Consider the following 22,500-nt stretch of genomic DNA (forward strand, 5'->3'; position numbering starts at 1 on the left):
CCGACCGGTCTGCAGAAGACCAACCCGATCTCCAGAGATTACCGTAACATTGCACGGAACGAGTGCACTTCATTCCGTGGATAGCCGCCTCGGAACTCCCGAATTGCGTGCATATGGTACGGCGCTGCCTTTGTGACAAAACCATTTCGGAGGCGCGCAGTCACAGGCGAATTGTCACCCCGTGAAGGACCACCGAGGGAGCTAAGGCGACCGAGTTGCCGTCCTGAACGGTGTGACTTTCGCCTGTGCCTACTCAGCGCCGTTTGAGTTATGAACCGATAGGCACAGAATCGTAAATTTTATTGTGCGGACTGCTCTGCTTCCGGGTTTTTCCGTGTTGCGACTGGTTACGCCCACCGTGGGACTCGCCGTACATATGCACGCAATTTGGGAGTTCCGAGGCGACTATCCACGGAATGAAGTGCACTCGTTCCGTGCAATGTTACGGTATTCTCTGGAGATCAGGCTGAGAAGACACATGAACGCTAATGTGAATTCACACGACCGGGACGGTTTACCAGGCTATTCAAAGACACTTATACAATATAAACACACTTAACCACTTAAAACTCAGCATAATTAATGTTTTCCAGGGAATACTTGCGCGGAAAATAGCCAATCTACAAGCTTACAACGTGTCAACCAATAAATCATCCAGACAATATCACAATACCAAAAGGTGACAAAAAAAAGAAGAGAAAATAAAACAAAAATAAAGACAAAACAACACAAAGTCAGTGTTATACTCCAAGAAGGCACCAAAAATGGCATTCATTAAAAATCTGAAATATCGATTTACAATTTAGGCATTTAGCAGACGCTCTTAATCCAGAGCGATTTACAGTAAGCAAGGAAAACACAAGGTCATATGTCAAATGCATAGAAATAGTAATCTATAGGATCATAGGTAAACCAATAACCTATCATCAGTCTAAACAGTATAATATAAAAAAATCAATAATTTGTACATTGATACTATTCACACTATAGGATGCCCGGTCCAGTCAACAAATGAACCTGGCATCTGTCTACACAAGTAAGACGCGCGATCGCGGGAAGCGAACGCAAAAAAAATAAAATATATATATATATATTTTTTTTTTTAAGTAACCAAAAAAAAACTTTGAATGTTTTTGAACAATTCAACAAAGTGTTTGAAGTGCCTGTTTCACCCACTTCCGGGGGGCGGAGCCAAAATCCGAGCTCGAAGTATTTGTTCGTAGACCCCCACTTAGGGGGGGGTAGAAAAAGTTTCGGAGCGATTCGGGCACTTTTAATTTAACATGGGCTTTCAATGGGGAGTGGCTTCCGGGGGAAGGGGCGGGCTTAAACGCAACCTTGACAGGTGTGTTCAGTTTTCAAAGACCTTTCATTTGATGTATGGTACGTCTAAATTGGACATTTACTTATCTCAGAGGAGCTGCACGCAGGCAGTGCACACAGACAGACACAGAGACACAACCCGAGCACGGTTTCATAGTAAGCTCCACTTGCGCGGAGGCGCGCCTCCTTCCGCTGCGTTCGCAATAACATGCTATCTAAATTACATTTAACCTTTGCATAAGCCTGCAAGGTCGTCAAGTAGGGATGGGACGATAATCGTTATTATCATTTATCGTGATAAAAAAAAAACGCTCACAATAGTTGTATGGCAGAGATTAAAATTTATGGTGAAATTGTCCTCCGTCATACAATTCAATTCAATTCAAAGGGCTTTATTGGCATGAGAAAACATACGTTTACATTGCCAAAGCAGAAAGCATAATACAACAATACAGCAATACAATCAAAACAAAAAATATGTACATTTGAACGTCAGAATCTTCGATAGGTCAATTTCTATGTACCAAGATCACTGGGCAGGTATAGTGCCGGAATATACACAATGATTAGTCTTTAGGGTGGTTGTGTTCCGTTTGATATCCTTTTCCTATCACAGCAACTCACGAATCTTGCTGCTGTGTTTGCACATTGTTGTACTTCGCCCAGCAGGTATGGGAGTTTTTTGTCATTGGTCATGTTTTCAAAATCTCCGTGTGTGGTTGTAATCTGTGGGAAGTATGTGTCTCTGATGTCTTGGTACAATGGACAGACGGTTAGGAAGTGTAGCTCGGTTTCCACTTCATTTTGTGTGCAGTGGGTGCATAGTCTGTCTTCTCTCGGGATACAGGTCTGCCTGTGACGACCTTTCTCGATCGCAAGACTGTGCTCACTGAGTCTGTACCTAGTTAAGATTTTTCTTTGTTTTGGGTCAGTCACGGTGCTCAGGTATTCTGCCACTGCGTATTCTCTGTTTAGGGCCAGATAGCATTCTAGTTTACTCTGCTTTTGTGTTGCTTCTTTCCAGTGTGTCAGGTAGTTTTCCTTTTGCTGTTTTATAATTTGGTTTAGTCCAATGGGTTTTCTATCTCGTGGCTCTGTTTGTGTTTGTGCCCGGAGTTCCAGGGCCAGCTGGCTGAGGGGGCATCTCTCTAGGGTTTCGCTGTGTGTGAGTGCCTTGTTATGGAGTGCATCTAGGTCGCTTTCTTTTAGGTGGTTGTAGAACTTAAGTGCTCTCTTTTTTATTTTGATAATTAGTGGGTATCGTCCTAATTCTGCCCTGCATGCATTATTTGGTGTTTTTCGCTGGGTACGGAGAATGGATTTGCAGAATTCTGTGTGTAGGGTCTCGGTTTGGTGTTTATCCCATTTTTCAAGGTCATGGTTTGCTAGTGGTCCCCAGATCTCACAACCATAGAGGGAAATTGGTTCTATCACAGAGTCCAGTATTTTAAGCCAGGTTTTAATTGGGATGTCTATTTTGATGTTTCTTTTGATAGCATAGAATGCCCTTCTTGCCTTGTCTCTCAGGTCCTTTACAGCTTGGTTGTAGTTCCCTGTGCTGCTGATGTTTAGGCCAAGGTAGGTATAGTTTTTTGTTTGTTCTAGTGGGATTGTATTTAGGAAAAATTGATGGTTTTGGCGGCTGGATCTTTTTTGAAATATCATGATTTTAGTCTTAGTTAGGTTCACTGTCAGGGCCCATGTCTGGGAGAATTTGTGTAGGAGATCAAGTTGCTGCTGTAGTCCTTCCTTGGTTGGAGACAGCAGCAGCAGGTCATCTGCAAAAAGTAAGCATTTGATTTCTGTGTTTGCCAAGGGGATGCCTGGAGCTGGGATCAATACACTGGGATCAATTCACCGTTGCCGAGCTGCATATCCGGTACCACTTAAACCCTCTAGAATTGGTAAAGAACGTACTTGATACAGTCTTTTTTTCACTCTTTAAATTTCTTTGCCAAAAACAGCAGATCTACGAGCTCAAAACGCGTCGCACTGCGACGCGTTTTAAGCTTGTAGATCTGCTAATTTTGCTATTTTTTTATTTGGAATCCAGATTTTTGTTTTGCTATTTTTGAATTGGAATCTTTGTTGATTTTGATTATTATTACATAAAATATATTTTTTTTCACGATTTTGTAACCCTTTTTTTTTCACCCCTTGCCAATTGATCCTGGGCACTACACTCCCCCCACCAGCCTAGGGCCGAGCTCATGCCTCCTTCAATGCATGAGAGCCAACTGACCTTCTTATCACCTGACAGGGGGGAGTTTCCCCGGTAGGACGTAGAGCGTGGAAGGAGCAAACGCTTCCCTTCCCCTCCATCAGGTGCCCCGGCTGTCATGGGGGAGGCGGTATAGCAACCAGGATTACTAAATGTTTTTGTGAGGGTATGAGGGTACTACCCTAGGAGACATGGGGAGAACATGCAAACTCCACACAGAGTAGGCCCTTTACATAACATACCAATTTAGCCCTATATATACTTCGGCTACGTATTTGAAAATTGCCAATCTACAAGCCCACAGCGCGTCGCACCTCGACGCATTGTGAGCTTGTAGATCTGCTATTTTCAAAAGATTTTCTATACATTTTTAGACATGTGAAAACTTGTGAAAGGGGATATTCTGCATAATGAATACTTTTACAATACGTATGTACTGTACTTTTACTCAAGTAAATTTTGAATACAGGACTTTTACTTGTAACGGAGTGTTTCTACATTGAAGCATTGATATCACCCATTTCCAACCTTACTGTATCTTCATATAATTGGTCCTCACATAATGCTCATTATAATTGAAAACATGAAGGAAAAACTAAATAAACTCAAAAATATAACCAGGAAAGTGTGTTCCTCGGAGCACACTTTCCTGGTTATATTTTTGATTTTATTTAGTTTTTCCTTCATGTTTTCAATTTCAGTTTAGTTTTAATTTGTTTTTGATGTGGGTTTGCTAGTTTTAGTCTCTTTTTGTTTTAAAAGGCTTAGTTTTGTATTTTAGTATTTTTTTATACTATATACTATACTAAAGCTCAGAAAAACAATTGCCGGTCAGAGCTTGTAGATCGGCTATTCTTGCAATTTTTCAAGAACAATGACTCAAACTAAGGACATTTTCTCTTTGATATGAATTAGTTTTAGTTTTGTAACCAGACAACACAGTTTCAGTTATCCTTATTTTGTGGGAGGTAGAACAGTCACTTTCACTCCTTAATTTTACCGTCCGTCATCAGACTAACGATTGATAATCACTCTAAGACTAGAAGACTAGATTTTGATATTTAGTCGACTAAGACTAGACAAAGACTAAACAATTTCAGATGACTAAAATAGGACTAAAACTAACTGGTGTGTTTTTCAGACTAAATCGGTGTGTGCTGTCAAAATTAACACTGGGATGAAAAATCCATAATTTTAATGATTAAATTATGAATTTTAGAAACATTTTAACAACGTGTGTTTCAACACACCATGTAACACACGCCACGGTAACCCGGTTTGGGCCGGAGTCCAGAGTCCTTCCCATATAAGGTGCTCTAGAGCAGCTAGAGCAAAGCACCATATGGGTAGGCATACGTCATCAACACGTCATGAATTGTCACCTCTGCAGACCATCGCGCAGGTGTCCAACTTGTAGATGTCATTAGTGTATCCAGTCAGCTGGGTCCATCCTCCATGGATAAACATGACCTTCCCCATGGCACAGGCCGAGTGGTAGCACTTCGCCTCTGGAACAGAGCCAGACACCTCGAGTTTAACCCATCCGTGTGTGTCCACGTCGAACGCATAGAGCACGTTGTAGTACTCGGATACGCTCATTCCCCCCCCAGATGTAGACCGTCACTTCTATCAGCACGGCTGGGTAGCCCTCGCACATGGATGGAGCCGCAAAAGGACGTTCTCCTGTTCCAGGTGTCACCGGAGGCGACTTCATCCAGCGCAAAGGTACAGTGTTGAAGACGTGCACGTCAATCTGATCGCCGTCGTTCAGGTTACTGAACGGCGGTGACGAAAAGCAGTACACCTTGTAACCACACAATACAGTTTCAGTTATTCAGATAATCACTCTAAGACTAGAAGACTAGATTTTGATATTTAGTCGACTAAGACTAGACAAAGACTAAACAATTTCAGATGACTAAAATAGGACTAAAACTAAATGGTGTGTTTTTCAAAAGACTAAGACTAAATCAGTGTGTGCTGTCATAATTAACAATGGGATGACCACCTCTGCAGTTGTATGGCGTCTGGTAAATACGCAACACACAACTTTTTCAACTTAATGACCTAAAAACTGCTGAAATAGACCAGAGCGTTGACTCTTCACCGGGAAGCTAGCTACAGCACATCATGCTATACGAGAGGGCCTACGTACTTAGAAGTCATGGCCGACAGTTCCCACCTAATGTCACGCGGGAGTTCAGACCGTTCCAGACCACCCTGAATAACTTTTAGCTTGCATAACGTCTTAAGACTGGGACACAGGTCTAAGACATACACCTCATCGGGGTTCCCTTCTATGAATACGATGATACGATCCTCCACCAGGCAACAGCACGTCCAGAACATCTGACACCTGTCACCTTTCCCATTGGGCTCAATCTCCTTCCAGGAGAAGGTCTCTGGATTGAACTTCCAGATCTTCCACAGATCATTTGTGATCTGGTTCGAGTTGAAGCCACCAAATACGTACAGCTCTCCGTTGTAGGCAAAGGCTGAATGACAATGGCGTCCTTCTGGGAGAAGCTGTGCAGAGGGTGTGCTCAGCCAGCAGCTGGTCTCTGTGTCAAACACCCTGACGTCGTTGTAGTGCCGCCTCTCGTACCCGCAGCCGCCAAACACAAACATCTTTGCACCGATGATGGTGGCAGAGTGACATGCCGAAATAGACGATGGAGAGCCTCCGGTTTTAATCAAAGACCAGACCATCGTGGAGGTGTCCAACTTGTAGATGTCATTAGTGTATCCAGTCAGCTGGGTCCATCCTCCATGGATAAACATGACCTTCCCCCTGGCACAGGCCGAGTGGTAGCACTTCGCCTCTGGAACAGAGCCAGACACCTCGGGTTTAACCCATCCGTGTGTGTCCACGTCGAACGCATAGAGCACGTTGTAGTACTCGGATACGCTCAGTCCCCCCCAGATGTAGACCGTCATTTCTATCAGCACAGCTGTGTAGCCCTCGCACATGGATGGAGCCGCAAAGGGACGTTCTCCTGTTCCAGGTGTCACCGGAGGCGACTTCATCCAGCGCAAAGGTACAGTGTTGAAGACGTGCACGTCGATCCAATCGCCGTCGTTCAGGTTACTGAGCGGCGGTGACGAAAAGCAGTACACCTTGTGTCCGACCACCACAGACACACGGAGATACCTGTGTTCTCCTTTCAGAAATGTCGTCCAACGAAGCATTTCACACATCTGCACCATCGTAAGAGATTGATTAACTTTTATAGTGAATATTAAAGATTCTATTATATAGAATATTAAAAGAGTTGACAGTAAAAAAAGATGTCCAATTTCTACTTGTCAATTGGTGATTCTCGATTCGTCTCTTACTTTGTGCGCCATCGTTAACCAGCGTAACTCATTTATAGAGGATGTTGTGATCGCGTGATGACGTCATTGTGTTGAATAGCCAATGACGTTACTCAATCTGAATTGGCCAGACAAGTCAGACAGCATTACAGGCAGATAGCCATGACGTCCTGCACAAATTATCGAGTCAATTCAAAATTGCGACATTTAAACAACTAAAATAATGTTCAGATAAGTGCAAATAAAAGCCCACGTCCTCCTCCTTCCATTATTAACTACCGGATTTAGAAGACATTTGTAGAATTCCCAGAAGCAAAGATTTGAGTTAAAAAAAAATTCAAAGATTTGAACAAATGTTCACGATTTTTCAGAAATAGCAGATCTACAAGCTCGTAGCACGGCTATGAGCTTGTAGATCTGCTCTTTTTGAAAAGCCCAAAGAAATTAAAAAAATCACACCCAGTGTGAAGTGGGCGGTGTCTTGCTAGCTAATCACAATACTGAATGGAGTCAACCATGAATCACAATGTGTGATTCACTTAAAAAAAACAATAAATGTGTTTTTTTAAAGTGCATAGTCCTATTTATAGGGCTATGCACATGTGTCATGTTTACCTAGCCAATCACAGTCCTGAATAGACGGTGCAGGGTTAGGGGGGTACACTGGTGGCCAATCACAGCGCAGGATTTGGTGTGCAAATATCCAAACCTCACATATAGGGGCGGTTTCACCGCCCAAAAACGTCAGTGCAATTCATTTATAGAGGATGTTGTGATGATGTAGTTGTGATGTCGTCACATGATGACGTCATCGTGTTGAATAGCCAATGACGTTACTCAATCTGAATTGGCCATTTGGTGAAAAAAAACAATATGATTTGAAATTCAGTTCTATGATGTCAGTCGTCCATAGTTGGGCATATCGAGAGAAAGATGCACGCACACAAAGATGATCACAACAGGGAGGCCTGGCTATTGCAGATACAAATGATTAATTCTGGAAGACGAACAGTAGGTCAGACAGCATTACAGGCAGATAGCCATGAAATTATCCAGTCAATTAAAAATTACGACATTTAAATAACTCAAATAATGTTCAAACATGTGCAACTAAAAGCCCACGTCCTCCTCCTTCCAATATTAACTACCGGATTTAGAAGACATTTGTAGAATTCCCAGAAGCAAAGATTTGAGTTACAAATGTTCGCTTTAAAAATATATATATATTCGAAGATTTGAACAAATGTTCACGATTTCTCAGAAACAGTAGATCTACAAGCTTGTAGCACGGCTATGAGCTTTAGATCTGCTATTTTTGAAAAGCCCAAAGAAGAAAAAAAAAAGTCAGTGCAATTCATTTATAGAGGATGTTGTGATGACGAAGTTGTGACGTCGTCACGTGATGACGTCATCGTGTTTAATAGCCAATGACGTTACTCAATCTGAATTGGCCATTTGGTGAAAAAAACGATATAATTTTAAATTCAGTTCTATGATGTCAGTCGTCCATAGTTGGGCATATCGAGAGAAAGGCGCACGCACGCACGCACGCACATACTTGGACGTTATAGATGTAGACACACTTCACTGTTTGTGAAGATGTGGACGTGTAAGTGTTTGAGGTCTCAACGCTCAAGAAGAGCTTCTTCCTGGTGGCTGCTAGAACCATAAACAGGGACATGTTTGGCGGACAAACATTTAAATGTGTGCTGACACTGGGAACTGCACTCATTCCTGTACAGATTGCTCAAACTGATATTTCACAATGTATTCAATATCTATTCAATATCTATATCTATTAGCTATATAGCTATTGCAACGTAATAGGCAACAAGAAAAATAAACGTGAATAAAACAGGCCACAATAGCTAGACAACTATTAACGTCACTCATCACAACAGGTAGGCCTGGCTATTGCAGATGCAAATGATTCATTCTTGCTACCGTATGAATGACGCTTCCACCGCCAGATGACAACAGACACCGGAAAACGAGACACGAAAATGAGAAATGAGCCCAAGACACCACAACCCTAGCCTGGCTCCAGCCAGTGTTGCCAGATTCTGTGAGAGAAACAAGCAACCAGGTCTAGGAAAACCAGCCCAAAAGAAGCGACTGTGGGCCACATGAGCACTTTAACATATACATCAGCTATCTGAAAATAGCAGATCTACAAGCTCACAACGCGTCGCGATGCGACGCGTTGTGAGCTTGTAGATCTGCTATTTTGCTGAATCGCTAGCCACGCCCATTAAAAAAATATGCTCAGGCGATTCAGGGTCTGGTGACGCTGTCGAAGGAGGCGTCAGACTCGGTTGAAAATCTGTACGACCAATCAGCGTTGTTTCAACTCGATGACGTTTAAACAACAGCGCCGTCTTCGTGCAAGATTGACTCCAACCTCCCGAAACCGTTTACACAACGTTTTTTCTGAGGCTGTTGGCCGCCCAAATATAGAGCGTATTTTACCGTGTTTGTTTGGTTAGCAACACATAACAACTAGCATAACAACAGGAATATGGGTGACGCTTGACAACGACGTCATCTGCTTTGCTACTATTGTGATTGGTTAGGGGTGAACCAATCGCCGAAGACTGCCTCTTTGGCAACGTCCATCCCAGAAACGGCTGTAGTGGGGAGGGCTTTCAGACTGAATAATGGAGTGAAACGAAATGAAAATTCAGGCTGAGTGTCAGGCTACCACCACCCGCAACTACCAATATTTACAAGTGACTTTACTGCATCTCGTATCCACTAAGGGACCAGTCGAAATTTACATAAGGGGGGGCATGGAGGAAATGTATGTGCCCTGATCTAAAATGCCATGACCCTCCCTTTGACAAAAAAAAAAAATCAATGACCCTCCCCAAGTGATTACAAAAAAAAGAGTAACCCTCCCGCCTAGAAGTGTCACGATATATTGTGTCACGATATAGCCTATCGTGGTATTAAAATGTGATGATAGGTATTGTCATGATGTCATACTGTATCGTAATATTTTTGTAATTGTTTTTTTAATACAAAAAAAACACTTTCTTTTTTTTTGCCGGTGAAAGTTAGGAGTTTTTACTGTATGATATGAAATGTAAAGCTTATCATAATCATAGTAATTATTAATCATGTCCTCCATCATATTCAAGGTATTTTGGAGAGAAATGAAACAGACTCCAGTCAGTCACTTTCAGTTTAAAGCACTGCAGAGGGGAGGTGTTGTGTGTCAGCTGATGCTCGTTGACGCTCGTTAATGTGACATGCATCTGCACTCTCAAATAGGCCTACATCTAATCTAAGATTGTATTATACTGTATCTGGTATTATATATTTTTTTGCTGTTGGAAATAACTAGGCTGCACTTGGTTGGTAAAGTCCAGATGACAAAAATATGAGGTTTGTGGAATTTATAGTTATGCAGTCTTATATTATATTATATTTGTTATATTAGTGTGTGTCTATCTGTCCTCTGAAACAATGGGTTTATAGTTAGTGAGAACTTCACTTCTCCATTAAGCTTGCACAAATGTATTTATTTGTGTGTACAAAGCACTTTGTAATTGTTTCTAACTTGCTTTATAACGTTATTTATAAGATGATGGCCAATGTTGATGATACATGAGAAAAGAACATTCATAATATATCATATCAACATCATGTATCGTATTGTGAAATTCTTGACACCCCTAACCCTCCCCATCAAATACAACATGACATTTAAAACTGATATGTCCAATGTTTTGCTTTCCACATTGATTAGAACATTGCTGTAGTGTAGTCAGTCTTGCTAAATGCACAGTGTATCTGTAGTAGTGGTATCAGAATGGATAGTGTTCTCATCTTACATGTGGGAAACCCATTGAATCCTGGTCAGATTGAAGAAAGTTGAATATTTGGTAACCAGTAGTTTAAAACTTTTGTCACTCTGCCCTTTTAATTATCAACTACAGTGACTACAACTACACTGTTGCCTACATAAAACAAATTAGGCTATCAATTATGGCCTGATGCTTCTGGTTTTACTTGTGGAGCTAGGCATCTATACACAACTGTCCATATAGATCCACATTAATCACATGCACAGAATTACTTCAAATGATTATGAATATCCAGTTATAGTAGGCCTATTTATAATGCATCTCTCCAATAACGCCTGTTGAAGTTTTGCTTAATTGTTCAACCACCATCGTTAAGACGCTGAATAGATTTGACTGGGTCGTTCACACTCGCTGTGCGTTGATGGCTTGTTAACGACCGTCATTGATTCTAAATAGACAAGGTGTTACTTGATTTGAATTCTTTGTATCCTTTGAAATGGAGAGGGGTCATTGACCACTGTTCTGCTGTACTAAAAAGGTATATAAAAAACGGACTATTTTATCAATTCAAAATTGCATGACCCTCCCTTGGATTCAAAGTAAAATTAGCTGACCCTCCCTTGGACCAAAATTAGAAAGGCATGACCCTCCCCTATTTTCCTCCATGCCCCCCCTTATGTAAATTTCGACTGGTCCCTAAGTGAAAGTACTGTATGTCACAGTTGGACATGGAGACAGATGTTGGTGCTTTTTCTGGTTAGTGGCAGTGGTGGAAATTAACTAAGTAGATTTACTTAAGTAATGTACTTGAGTACAATTTTAAGATATTTGTACTTTAGTTGAGTATTTCCAAAACTTTGTACTTCTACTCCACTACATTTCAAAGGCAAATTTGAGATTTTACATTTATTTGAAAACTTTAGTTACTAGTTACTTTGTCGATTTGGTTTATTATTATAAAAAATATATTCACCCCATCTAAACATTGGCTATTTGAAAATAGCCAATGTTTGTCTACAAGCTCACAACGTGTCGCGTCGCGTTGTGAGCTTGTAGATCGGCTATTTTCAAATGATTTTTATTAATTTTAATGCATTTGAAATCTTGTGAAATGGGACATTCTGCATAATGAGCACTTTTACTTCTGGTACTTTGAGTATGTTTTGATGCCGACACTTTTGTCCTTTTACACAAGTACATTTTCATTACCAGACTTTTACTTGTATCAGAGTGTTTCTACAATTGCAGTATTGATACTTTTACTTAAGTAAAAAAATGTAGTACTTTTTCCACCACGCGGCTCTCTCACATGCGTTACTAGGATCCGGTGGGAAAGGCCCGTTCGCGTATTTGACTGTTGGATATAGAGACAGATGTTGGTAGTTATTCTGGTTATAGGAGTATTGGCCTGTGCTCTCTGTCTCTGTTGGGAGAGGGACGACTCTATGCAGCATGACTCTCTGCATATCAGCATAAAAACATAATAATTCACACCGATGCCAACCCTCCTACTGCCAGCCCATATCCCCTGACACACACACACACACACACACACACACACACACACACACACACACACACACACACACACACACACACACACACACACACACACACACACACACACACACACACACACACACACACACACACACACACACAGTCTTGGCAGAGCAGCTCAGTGATAAGGTGTGCTACTCCGAATGCCTAGTTTAACCTTGCAGTATAGAAGCTGAAGCCGATCTGCATGCATCACAACATAATACTACTGTATGTGAATAATCAAGTTATGTAACAGGTGTACTAACTGTAATTATCACAGAACCCTCCGTACGTTACATTCTATGTAGATTATGTATCCTTATAGATGGATTAAGCAAGGGATAATTGTCAGCACGCTGGTCGTTGTTGAAAAATAAACGATTATCCCGCTTATTAAAAAAAAGAAAAAAAGAAAAAAAAAAGTATTTCCTTGCTTAAAGTAATACTAGGTAACGTTTTCAACAAAACTAAAGTTAACTTGTATATCTTTTGCGAGTGGCAAAAGTTTCACAACACCCACTCCGTGAATTTCACCCCCGGAAGCCTTTTATTTATATATTTTCTATTGAACGTGTACGGGGGGGACTTTCCCGGGAAAATGACGTTCCTGGCCAACGTCATGACGTCGTGGCCGACGTCCTCAGGAACTACCGCAACGGTTTCCTGTTTGGCCAGGAACTACCGCGCTATTAACAAAAAGGAACCTCACGCTGATTTGAAGAGAATGTAGGATTGGGAGATCGAAAAAGAACAGAAAAAGAAAGCACAGCTCATGGTAACTAATGCTCCACTGGCTAAGAGAAACGATCCGTAGATAGTATAAAACAATTAAAAGATCGCTTTTTGAAACGCTTCCGGCTTCCGGTGAAAACGAATGGAATTCTGGGTAATCGAGGACTAGGGAAATTGTATGCAGTGACGGTAGTGACCAGCAGAGGTTGCTAAAAAGTCGTTATTTGTGATTTTGCATTGTACAACTTTAAGGTAATGAGTGTAGTCCATAAGTGTTGAGCTGGGCGGACAAGCTCGCCTCGGAAAACAAGGAAGTGTTGATCAAATAGAATACATGTTTGGTTACTGCATTGTCTATTTCTCGCTTCAAATGTTTTCAAAAACATTCTTGAGAGCAACGTATAGTTGTAAATGATACGGTGTGTTTGTTTACATGTTGGATACAGCATCAAATTCAAGCAGCACAGGTTGATATGAGCAGGTGCTCTGAGTCTTGGATTAGACAGGTTGATATGAGCAGGTGCTCTGAGTCTTTGATTAGACAGGTTGATATGAGCAGGTGCTCTGAGTCTTTGATTAGACAGGTTGATATGAGCAGGTGCTCTGAGTCTTTGATTAGACAGGTTGATATGAGCAGGTGCTCTGAGTCTTTGATTAGACAGGTTGATATGAGCAGGTGCTCTGAGTCTTTGATTAGACAGGTTGATATGAGCAGGTGCTCTGAGTCTTTGATTAGACAGGTTGATATCATGAGCAGGTGCTCCGAGTCTTTGATTAGACAGGTTGATATCATGAGCAGGTGCTCCGAGTCTTTGATTAGACAGTGGTCTGTTATAGAGCTCAGCGGTCATTTTCCAGAAATAACACACCGCTGAATTCAGCGATTGACCAATCATAATCAAGCATTCAACCAAGCCGCGTAATGATACAATATAACTTATACAAATGGGGCGGCCATAGCTGAGTGGTTAGTGAGCCCGCCTAGGGAACCAGAGGCCCTGGTTGCCCCAGGTTCGATTCCAGGCTATCCCAGCATATGTGCCGATGATATGAAATTTGTCCCTGAGCAAGACTCTTAACCCCAATTGCTCACAGGTTCTCATTGGAAACAAGACCGCAAGGACTTTCATGAACGACCTGTTAAAAGGAGTTATCCTTATTATCCTTATGGGGTGGTTGTATGGTCTCCCTGCTCTTCTATTGAGACATTTAGATATTGTGTCTAGGTGAGACATGACCTTTGACACCATCCCGTTTCTGGTTTGACACGAATTTTGACCCTCCGGTCAAAATATATTTTTCCCCTGAGCAAGCAGGCATGCTCTATTAGCTCAGTGGTAAAACATTTCAGCACTTGTGCAGTAAACCGGGTTCAAATCCGGGCGATGACTAGTACTTGCTTTAAAGAAAATACTTACATACCATTATGAACAAAGTACAATTTCTTTATTGTATCAGTGCATTGCTGTATTGAAGTTTAGACATTTTACAAAACAATAAAGAAGTCATTTTCTTTTTAATAGCCGATCTACAAGCTCATAACACGTGATCCGACCAAGGGTCTAGATTATAAATTGAGGCTATATAGGAGGAGTGACAGATTATGAATGGCCTGTAGTCTCGCCGTTTCACCACTGCTGGTTGCAGAAGCAATTAGGCTCCATTCAAGCGGATGGGTTTTTGGCCAAACGTTGCACTTTATTTTATTACCTTAATAAAGATTGTCGTAAATACTATATGCTTCCAGTCGCTAGTTTAAAGTCTTCTTTCAATCACCATGATATGTGTTTTGGTCAATTATGGTCCCATTCATTTTAAAATGAATAATAATGATAATAATGATAAAGTATAGGGTATGTTTCTAGGGTTTCTACTGGTTCTACCAAGTGAAGACCCGCCCTCGCTGCGGTTTCAGCCAATAGCATTAATTTCCGGCGACATTTCGGAAACGGATATTGAAAGATGGTAGATTTGAAATCGCTGCAAACTAGGCTTCACTTACGGTCTGTAGAAACCAATGGCGTGACGATGTCCATATTATTCAAGGTCTACGGATCCGACACGTTGTGATCCTGTAGGTCAGCTATTTCCCCCCTTTTTTTTTTAAAGAGCTTAACTGGTTAATACAATCAATTCTTCTTCCTAGAAATGTAGTGGAGTCAAGAATTTGACTTATTTATTTATTTATATTTTCTTTTATAGTTTAGAAATATAAATATATTTTTTTCTTCTCCTTAATCCTTGAAGGTGGATTACTATTATTGTCCTTATTATTACTATATTAGTATTATGATTATTATGTGCCTACCTGTGGAAGGACCTTGGGAAGGGTGGGAGGGGGGGGTTAGTAAGGGAAGGGGGGAGAAAGAAGAAGCACTGAACAAATTGTATGAAGAGAACGGTCTTACACTAAAACAAACATGAAGTGAAGATTCCACAGAAACATAATAATCAAGTAAAGTATAGATTCCCACAGACAACACATTCCCATTGAGCATTATTCGGGCTATTAGACATCTAAAATACGTCTTACGGCTGGGCTAAAACCTGGTAATAACTGGTCTAAAAGTTAAAGTTTATTCAACGGCTAGACTTAGCCTATAAGTTGAAACAACATCATTTCAACGGCTATATATAGACGATAAAAAAAACAGCTAATCAACGTCTAGGCCAGTGGTTCTCAAACGTTTTCATGTCAAGGACCCCCAAAATGATATGTATTTGGCCGTGGACCCCCCCTTCTCAAAATATTGTGTTCCAGGGACCCCCAGAAGCAAAGTTTTGGAGTTAAAAATATTCACTTTAAAAAATATATGTTCAAAAAGGTTTGCACAAACTTTCACAATAAAAAAAAATTGCAGATCTACAAGCTCATAGCGCGGCACCCGCTAGGAACAATTATTGTGATGCTATATTAACACATTTAGCTGGGAACCCCCTGGAACCCCCCAAAGGACCCCTGGTGGTCCCCAGACCCCACTTTGAGAGCCAATGGTCTAGGCTAAGCCTAGCCGTTGAAAAAAAGGTCCAAGTTATAACACAGTTTTAGACGGACGTCTCATAGCCGACTATATGGCTCACTGGGTTTACTCGAGTACAGAGTACTCCAGTATAATGTACTTGGTTATATTGTCCACCACTAGGGGGCGCTATGTTCTTACCATTCCAGGCCGAAGACGCCGTAGAAGGTGCTTTGGCGTGCGTCTCGTCCTCCCGCTCCGCCCGGCAGAACGAACACGCTGCGCAGGATGTTCAGGTGGATCTCATAGTCCGGCACGGAGCACACCATCCTGGCCTTCAGGAAGGACGTCCACTTCCTCTGCAGCGTCCTCTGGCCTCCCCAGTCACCCTGGAGGATGAACCACATGTACACAGGTTGACTGGAGGGTCCTCTGGCCTCCCCAGTCACCCTGGAGGATGAACCACATGTACACAGGTTGACTGGAGGGTCCTCTGGCCTCCCCAGTCACCCTGGAGGATGAACCACATGTACACAGGTTGACTGGAGGGTCCTCTGGCCTCCCCAGTCACCCTGGAGGAAGAACCGCGCGCGCACGCGCACACACACACACACACACACACACACACACACACACACACACACACACACACACACACACACACACACACACACACACACACACACACACACACACACACACACACACACACACACACACACACACACACACACACACACACACGAGGGTACTCTGGCCTCCCCAGTCACCCTGTGCCAAATGCACATTATATTTATCTGCTTGAATTATGCATGTTATTGTATCTGATTGAGGTGACTTTAAGTCAGTATGAACATGTCCAGTTCAGGTGAGGGGTAATGGTTTATTTAGGTAATGGGTAATGATGATTACTGTGGGTGATTGATTGATTGGTGCCACACGTTACTTTACAAATAGAGGGTGTGGTACAGGGGGGACAAACCTGACTGAATAACTACATTGGATCCATTGGAACACAGCTTATTTATTTTTTCATCACAAAAAAAAAATAATGAAAAAAGCGTCCACCACTGTTTTTCATAGAGTTGCACCTCCATCTCACCCACACACACGATAAAGAGGTTTCCTTCTACCAAACATAATGACCTGCATCTGCTCTATCTATAACACACAGTCTGGAATGGATGGATGGATGAGCATAATAACAAGGCAGAGTGTGGGAGAAGAGAGGAACACTTCATCTGTTGATGCTTCATCTTAATGAAACCCAGGGAGAGAGGGAGGGGGAGAGAGAGAGAGAGAGAGAGAGAGAGAGAGAGAGAGAGAGAGAGAGAGAGAGAGAGAGAGAGAGAGAGAGAGACAGAGAGACAGAGAGACAGAGAGACAGAGAGATACAGAGACAGAGACAGAGACAGAGACAGAGACAGAGAGAGAGACAGAGAGAGAGAGAGAGAGAGAGACAGAGACAGAGACAGAGACAGAGACAGAGAGATACAGAGACAGAGACAGAGACAGAGAGAGACAGAGACAGAGACAGAGACAGAGACAGAGAGATACAGAGACAGAGACAGAGACAGAGAGATACAGAGAGAGAGACAGAGACAGAGAGAGACAGAGACAGAGACAGAGAGAGAGACAGAGAGAGAGATTTGTGACAGAGTGACAGAGAGTGACAGAGAATGTACTTAGTTACTTTCCACCACTGATACAGGTCAGGTTGTCAGGGTGAAGATGAGGCCCACAGTGTGGTTTGAAAGGGGGTCAGCATGTTTCTTTGGCTCATAATCATAGGAGGGGAACATCGTTTGGTGCTATTTAGGTGTATGAAGCCAAAAAAAAAACGTTTGAGAACCTCTGCCATAAAGCACCATTCAACAAAGGTACTATAGCACCTTTGTTAAATGGTGCTATAAAGAACCTTATAGTGTAAATAACCTCCTCAACCACCCAACGATCCACTGAAGAAGCGCTGAATAAACACAACATGTTTGTGTTCATGCAGGGACGCCAGGTTGTACTTCAAAAGTCTATTTCCAGAGTGGCAGCTCCCCTCAAAGAGAAGTTTATTTACAGCCTCCTACTATCTGGGTCATGGATTGGAAGATAAGAGAGAAGAGGAGAGAAGTAGAGAGGAAGCTAAAAACTAAAAACGGGTCTCTCAGAGGCTGCAGGGGTAACCGGAAGGCTCGCCCCAAAACACGCTCGCCCCCCTTTTTTCCCCCCGGACCAGCGGTTCTTGTATTCTTGTATTTGTTTTACTGAGGATAAGGTTAGAAATACGTTTTGGGTTAGGCATTGTTTGACTGAGGTTAAAGGGATAGTTCACCCCCAAAAGGACTTTTTCTCTATCTATTGTCACCACATGGCTTTAGGGAGCTGTGCTCCACATTGAATGTTCATGTGCTGCTGACAGTGTTGCCATGTCTGCTTATTATAAGCGACTTTGGGCTTGTTTTTCTGTAAAGTCGCTATACAATATTGGTAGTTGCGGGTTGAGTTTTTTTTTGGGGCTTGTTTTTTGAAGTGTAGTTTATTATTCTGGGCTTTCTTCCTAATGTTGTTTAAACCAGTGGTTCTCAAACATTTTCATGTCAAGGACCCCCAAATTAATATGTATTTGTCCACGGACTCCCCCATCTGAAAATGATTTTGTGACAGGGACCCCCGTACCAGATTTGTGTTAAAATGTTTCCGAAATATTCCACATTCTTTTGAAAATAGTAAATCTACTGTTGCGGTGCGTTGTGAACTTGTAGATCGGCTATTTTCAAATAGCCGCTGTAAGTATAGGTTTAAAGTGCTCATGTGGCCACTTCTTTTGGGCTCGTTTTCATAGACCCGGTTGCTTATTTCTCTCTCAAAATCTGGCAACACTGCTGTGGCCCAGTTGTGACTGAAACCATCACTTCCTGTCACTGTGACAAAACTCTGTTAACGGCAGTGATGGAAAGTAACCAAGTACATTTACTCAAGTACTGTTCTTAAGTACCATTTTGATGTACGCACCCCCCCCCCCCCACACACACACACACACACACACACACACACCCCTTCTCTGGATTTTCATGAAGTGTTTCCAGGGGACACTGATCAGCTGTGAAATGAGGTGAAAGGGGATTTTGAGAGAGAGAGAGAGAGAGAGAGAGAGAGGGGGGGGGGGTCTAAGACGACTGGAACAGACTCTGGGAAGTTGGGTGTTCGTTCTAATCTAGTCTGCCTGGTAACGGTGGTACGATGGAGGAACCAACATGAGAGCAGGGGTGAAAGCGGGTTGGAACGGGCCGGTACGGCGTTCCGTTAAAAGATTCAATGCCAGTACGGCCAGGAAGAAGAGGGGGAAGCAAGTAGCTGCGACAAACGCATGTCCAGCAAGAAAACACAAGTCTCTCTAGGTCGTCCTTCTATATATTATATCAAGTGCTTTGTGTGCTTGTCATTTCAAAACGGTTTAATTTGTCATTTCAAAGAAAAGTAGCCTAATTGTTGAGTTTTAAATTGATATTGACGTTTTGTGTCAACATTAACACGTCATTCTGTGCTACGCACACCATTTGATTTAAATATATAATTTCCTATGCATAATATCATGTGCCTGTAATGTCTACGCCATAATGTAACAGGCATAAATACATTGAATGCATGTGTTCAGGGATGCATGAATGAGGAAAACAGTATGAAGAGGTGAAGGTGTTGGGGTATAGTGGAGGAACCGTTGTGACGATGCGACCCGTTGTGAGCTTGTAGTTCGGCTAGTTTCAAATAACCTATGTATAAAATAGGGCTAAAGTGGTTAATGTATGATATAATAATTTGTATCTGAAAAGTAACTAAAGTTTTCGAATAATTGTAATGAAGTAAAAGGGCAATATTTGACTCTGAGATGTAGTGGAGTAGAAGTTAAAGTATTGAAAATTGGAAATCCTCCAGTAAAGTGAAAAATATATCTCAAAATTGTACTGAAGTACAGTACTTGAGTAAATGTACTTAGCTACTTTACACCGCTGCGTGCGTGTACGAAACACGTTGGAGGAGAGATGGGAGAGCATCAGCAGGGAGCCGTTGGAGGCACAACGGCGTGCATATCTGACTCATCTGAGACACCTTGACTTTTGTACAGACGTCCATTCAGCTCTGTGTGAATACCTCCGCTTCTGACTCAAAAGACGGAACAACAACAACAACAATGTTGCTTCATTTGGAGAAAGCTTTCGCTGAAAATAGCAGATCGACAAGTTGTTGTCGATCTGCTATTTTCCAGCGAAAGCTTTCCCCACAATACGGCTGCTGGTGTTTAAGTGGTCGACATCTGACCCCCGGGTCTTTGTATCTGGGGCTGGTCAGGTCAGGTCAGACATTTCTGCGAGGATCTTTGAATGCTACAGAGTCTGTTACTCAAGTCGTTCACACAGGAATGGTGTCGTCTGTTTGTCATCTCCGTTCAAAATATATTCCAACATTATTTTCAAAACGTTGTTGAATTTCCAACAACAGAAAACCTCTTATCTCCCATTTTCTAACCTTTTGTGGGTTATTTTTTCGTAAAAGAACGCCCTACTTGATCACACTACAGCGTCACACAAAAGCATCAGAGAAGTAGCAGATCTACAAGCTCGAAACGCGGCGCGAAGCAGCGCGTTTCGAGCTTGTAGATCTGCTACTTCTCCTAGAGGACGCTGCTACTTCTCCGTGAGGACGTGAGGTCACGGAGAATATTCCATGATTTTTCCAAGGTACAGTAAAAGTTTTCGCTGGCAAGGGCACGGTAGACGGATGAATAAATGAATGAATTCCTGGCAGTCAAAGAGTTAAAAACACATGTGTCTCTAGGGACCGGTGTTGTATACCCGACTAAGCATCTTTTCCTTAACCTTGTGAAGGCAGCGTCGGTCTAAACCTGCTGATGTTTCACCGCCGCATAAAAATTCTCCGACCTTGTAGAGACGCAATAAGAGCGTTTGTTTGACGTCACAATCTATCTGCAGAAAAACACATTGAGACCCTGTGGCGTTTGTGGTGTTTGTTATGTTTGACATCAGTAATGAGTCTGTTTGCGTGTCCTTGCAGGCGCTACAAATCCATTATTAATCATGCGGATTTAGACTTCAATCTTGCAAACACATTAAAGTTTGATTTATACTTTGTCATTGCGACTGTGTCACTGTGTGGAAAACAGCCGACATACAAGGTCACAAACGCCACGCGTTGTGACCTTGTATGTCGGCCGTTTTCGGTAGAATAAATTAATTATACGTAGCCTGCGAGTTAGTTCTGGCAGCATACACGAGAGAGAGAGAGAGAGAGATTCTATGGGGGCTGTTTACAGCGTCATGCAGACCCATACAGTACGTCATACTCTGACGTGGCAGTCAGCTGTCCAATCGGGCGGGTTATTTAAGCTCACCTTCATCTGTGTTCTGTCTGCTTTGTGTTTCATAGGTGTTGTCATGCAGCGTTTACTCCCACCACCACCCCAGCACCACCAGTGGGCTCTGCTATTGGTTCTGTTCCCCATGGGGGGTTGTTATGTATATATATCTCCCTGCTCTTAAAGGTTAATGATGGTTGTCTTAATTATGCTGAGCAGGGAGAAAAATTTAGCAGAGCCTGATTGCCAAAATAAAATATATTACATCCACTCTTGTATTCTCATTCTATAATATTGTTTCATATATTTGGTCTGTAATATTGGTTCAATCTATTCGTGAGTTATCTGACAGAACTACTATTGTGACGTGGTGACGAGTTGAGCAGAATCTACAGTCGTGTCAATAGCAGATGTACAAGCTCACAACGCAACACGCTGTGAGCTTGTAGATAGTCTATTTTTTTAATGAACGTTAATCAAATCGAAATGAGAAGAATTGATTTAGCAGTTTCTGACAAAGTTATGGGTCAAACAATTGGTAATCGGTGGGTCTAGGAGTCTCCAAAGCCGGGATCAACATCGGACCCTGAAACATCGGTCGAGCTCTAGACAGAATGTTTCCCAGCTCACCCCCATAGTACCACCTGGGTGTGAGAACGCGTTCCGGTCCTTGATTCTGATTGGCACAGAGTGCCGTGCTATGAGATTGTAGATCTGCTGTTTTTGAAAAATCATGAAAATCTGTGCACATCTTTGAATATATATATTTTTTTAAGTGAACATTTGTAACTCAAATCTTTGCTTCTGGGGGGTCCCTGGAACAAAACATTTTGAGTTTTCTAAATCCTAATCTCTCAAGAACAGATTCTGCACTGCGTTGGAATCTGTCGGGGAGGTTCGTCATAACGTGTGCGCATTGGCTACAAGTGGGCGTGCCTTCAGATCAGGAAGCAGGCCGCGCTTTACCCAATCAAATGTAGTGGGCGGGATTCACATGTCCGTCGATCTTTCCCCCTCGAAACAAACCCAAACTAATTTAACAATAGCGTCCGCGGAGCAGACAAAACCACGGAAAGATATTCACATTTTAACTTACTCTTTCATCATAGAAACAAGTGGGCTTATAACCAAAACGATCCATGTTCTCTGGGAGAAGTGGTGTTAGTGTTCCGTGTAGAAATATTGTTAGTGGGAATGAAAACATAGTGGCACCCACCGGAAGTGAAAGCTGAA

The 22,500-nt window shown here is 42.2% G+C and overlaps 1 protein-coding gene across 1 annotated transcript in view; it reads right to left on the reverse strand.

Annotated features, from left to right (window-relative positions):
- Positions 1 to 22,500, reverse strand: part of sema4gb (sema domain, immunoglobulin domain (Ig), transmembrane domain (TM) and short cytoplasmic domain, (semaphorin) 4Gb) — a gene marked incomplete at both ends in the record, with an annotated part of 86,108 nt that overhangs the window by 17,219 nt on the left and 46,389 nt on the right. Inside the window, one exon of the mRNA XM_080455840.1 lies at positions 16,104 to 16,291. Within this exon, the coding sequence (XP_080311966.1) occupies positions 16,104 to 16,291 (188 nt within the window). The remainder of the gene's footprint in view (positions 1 to 16,103; positions 16,292 to 22,500) is intronic.

This window comes from Gymnoscopelus braueri (assembly GCF_963280865.1).
Source record: "Gymnoscopelus braueri genome assembly, chromosome: 17".
NCBI lineage: Eukaryota > Metazoa > Chordata > Actinopteri > Myctophiformes > Myctophidae > Gymnoscopelus > Gymnoscopelus braueri.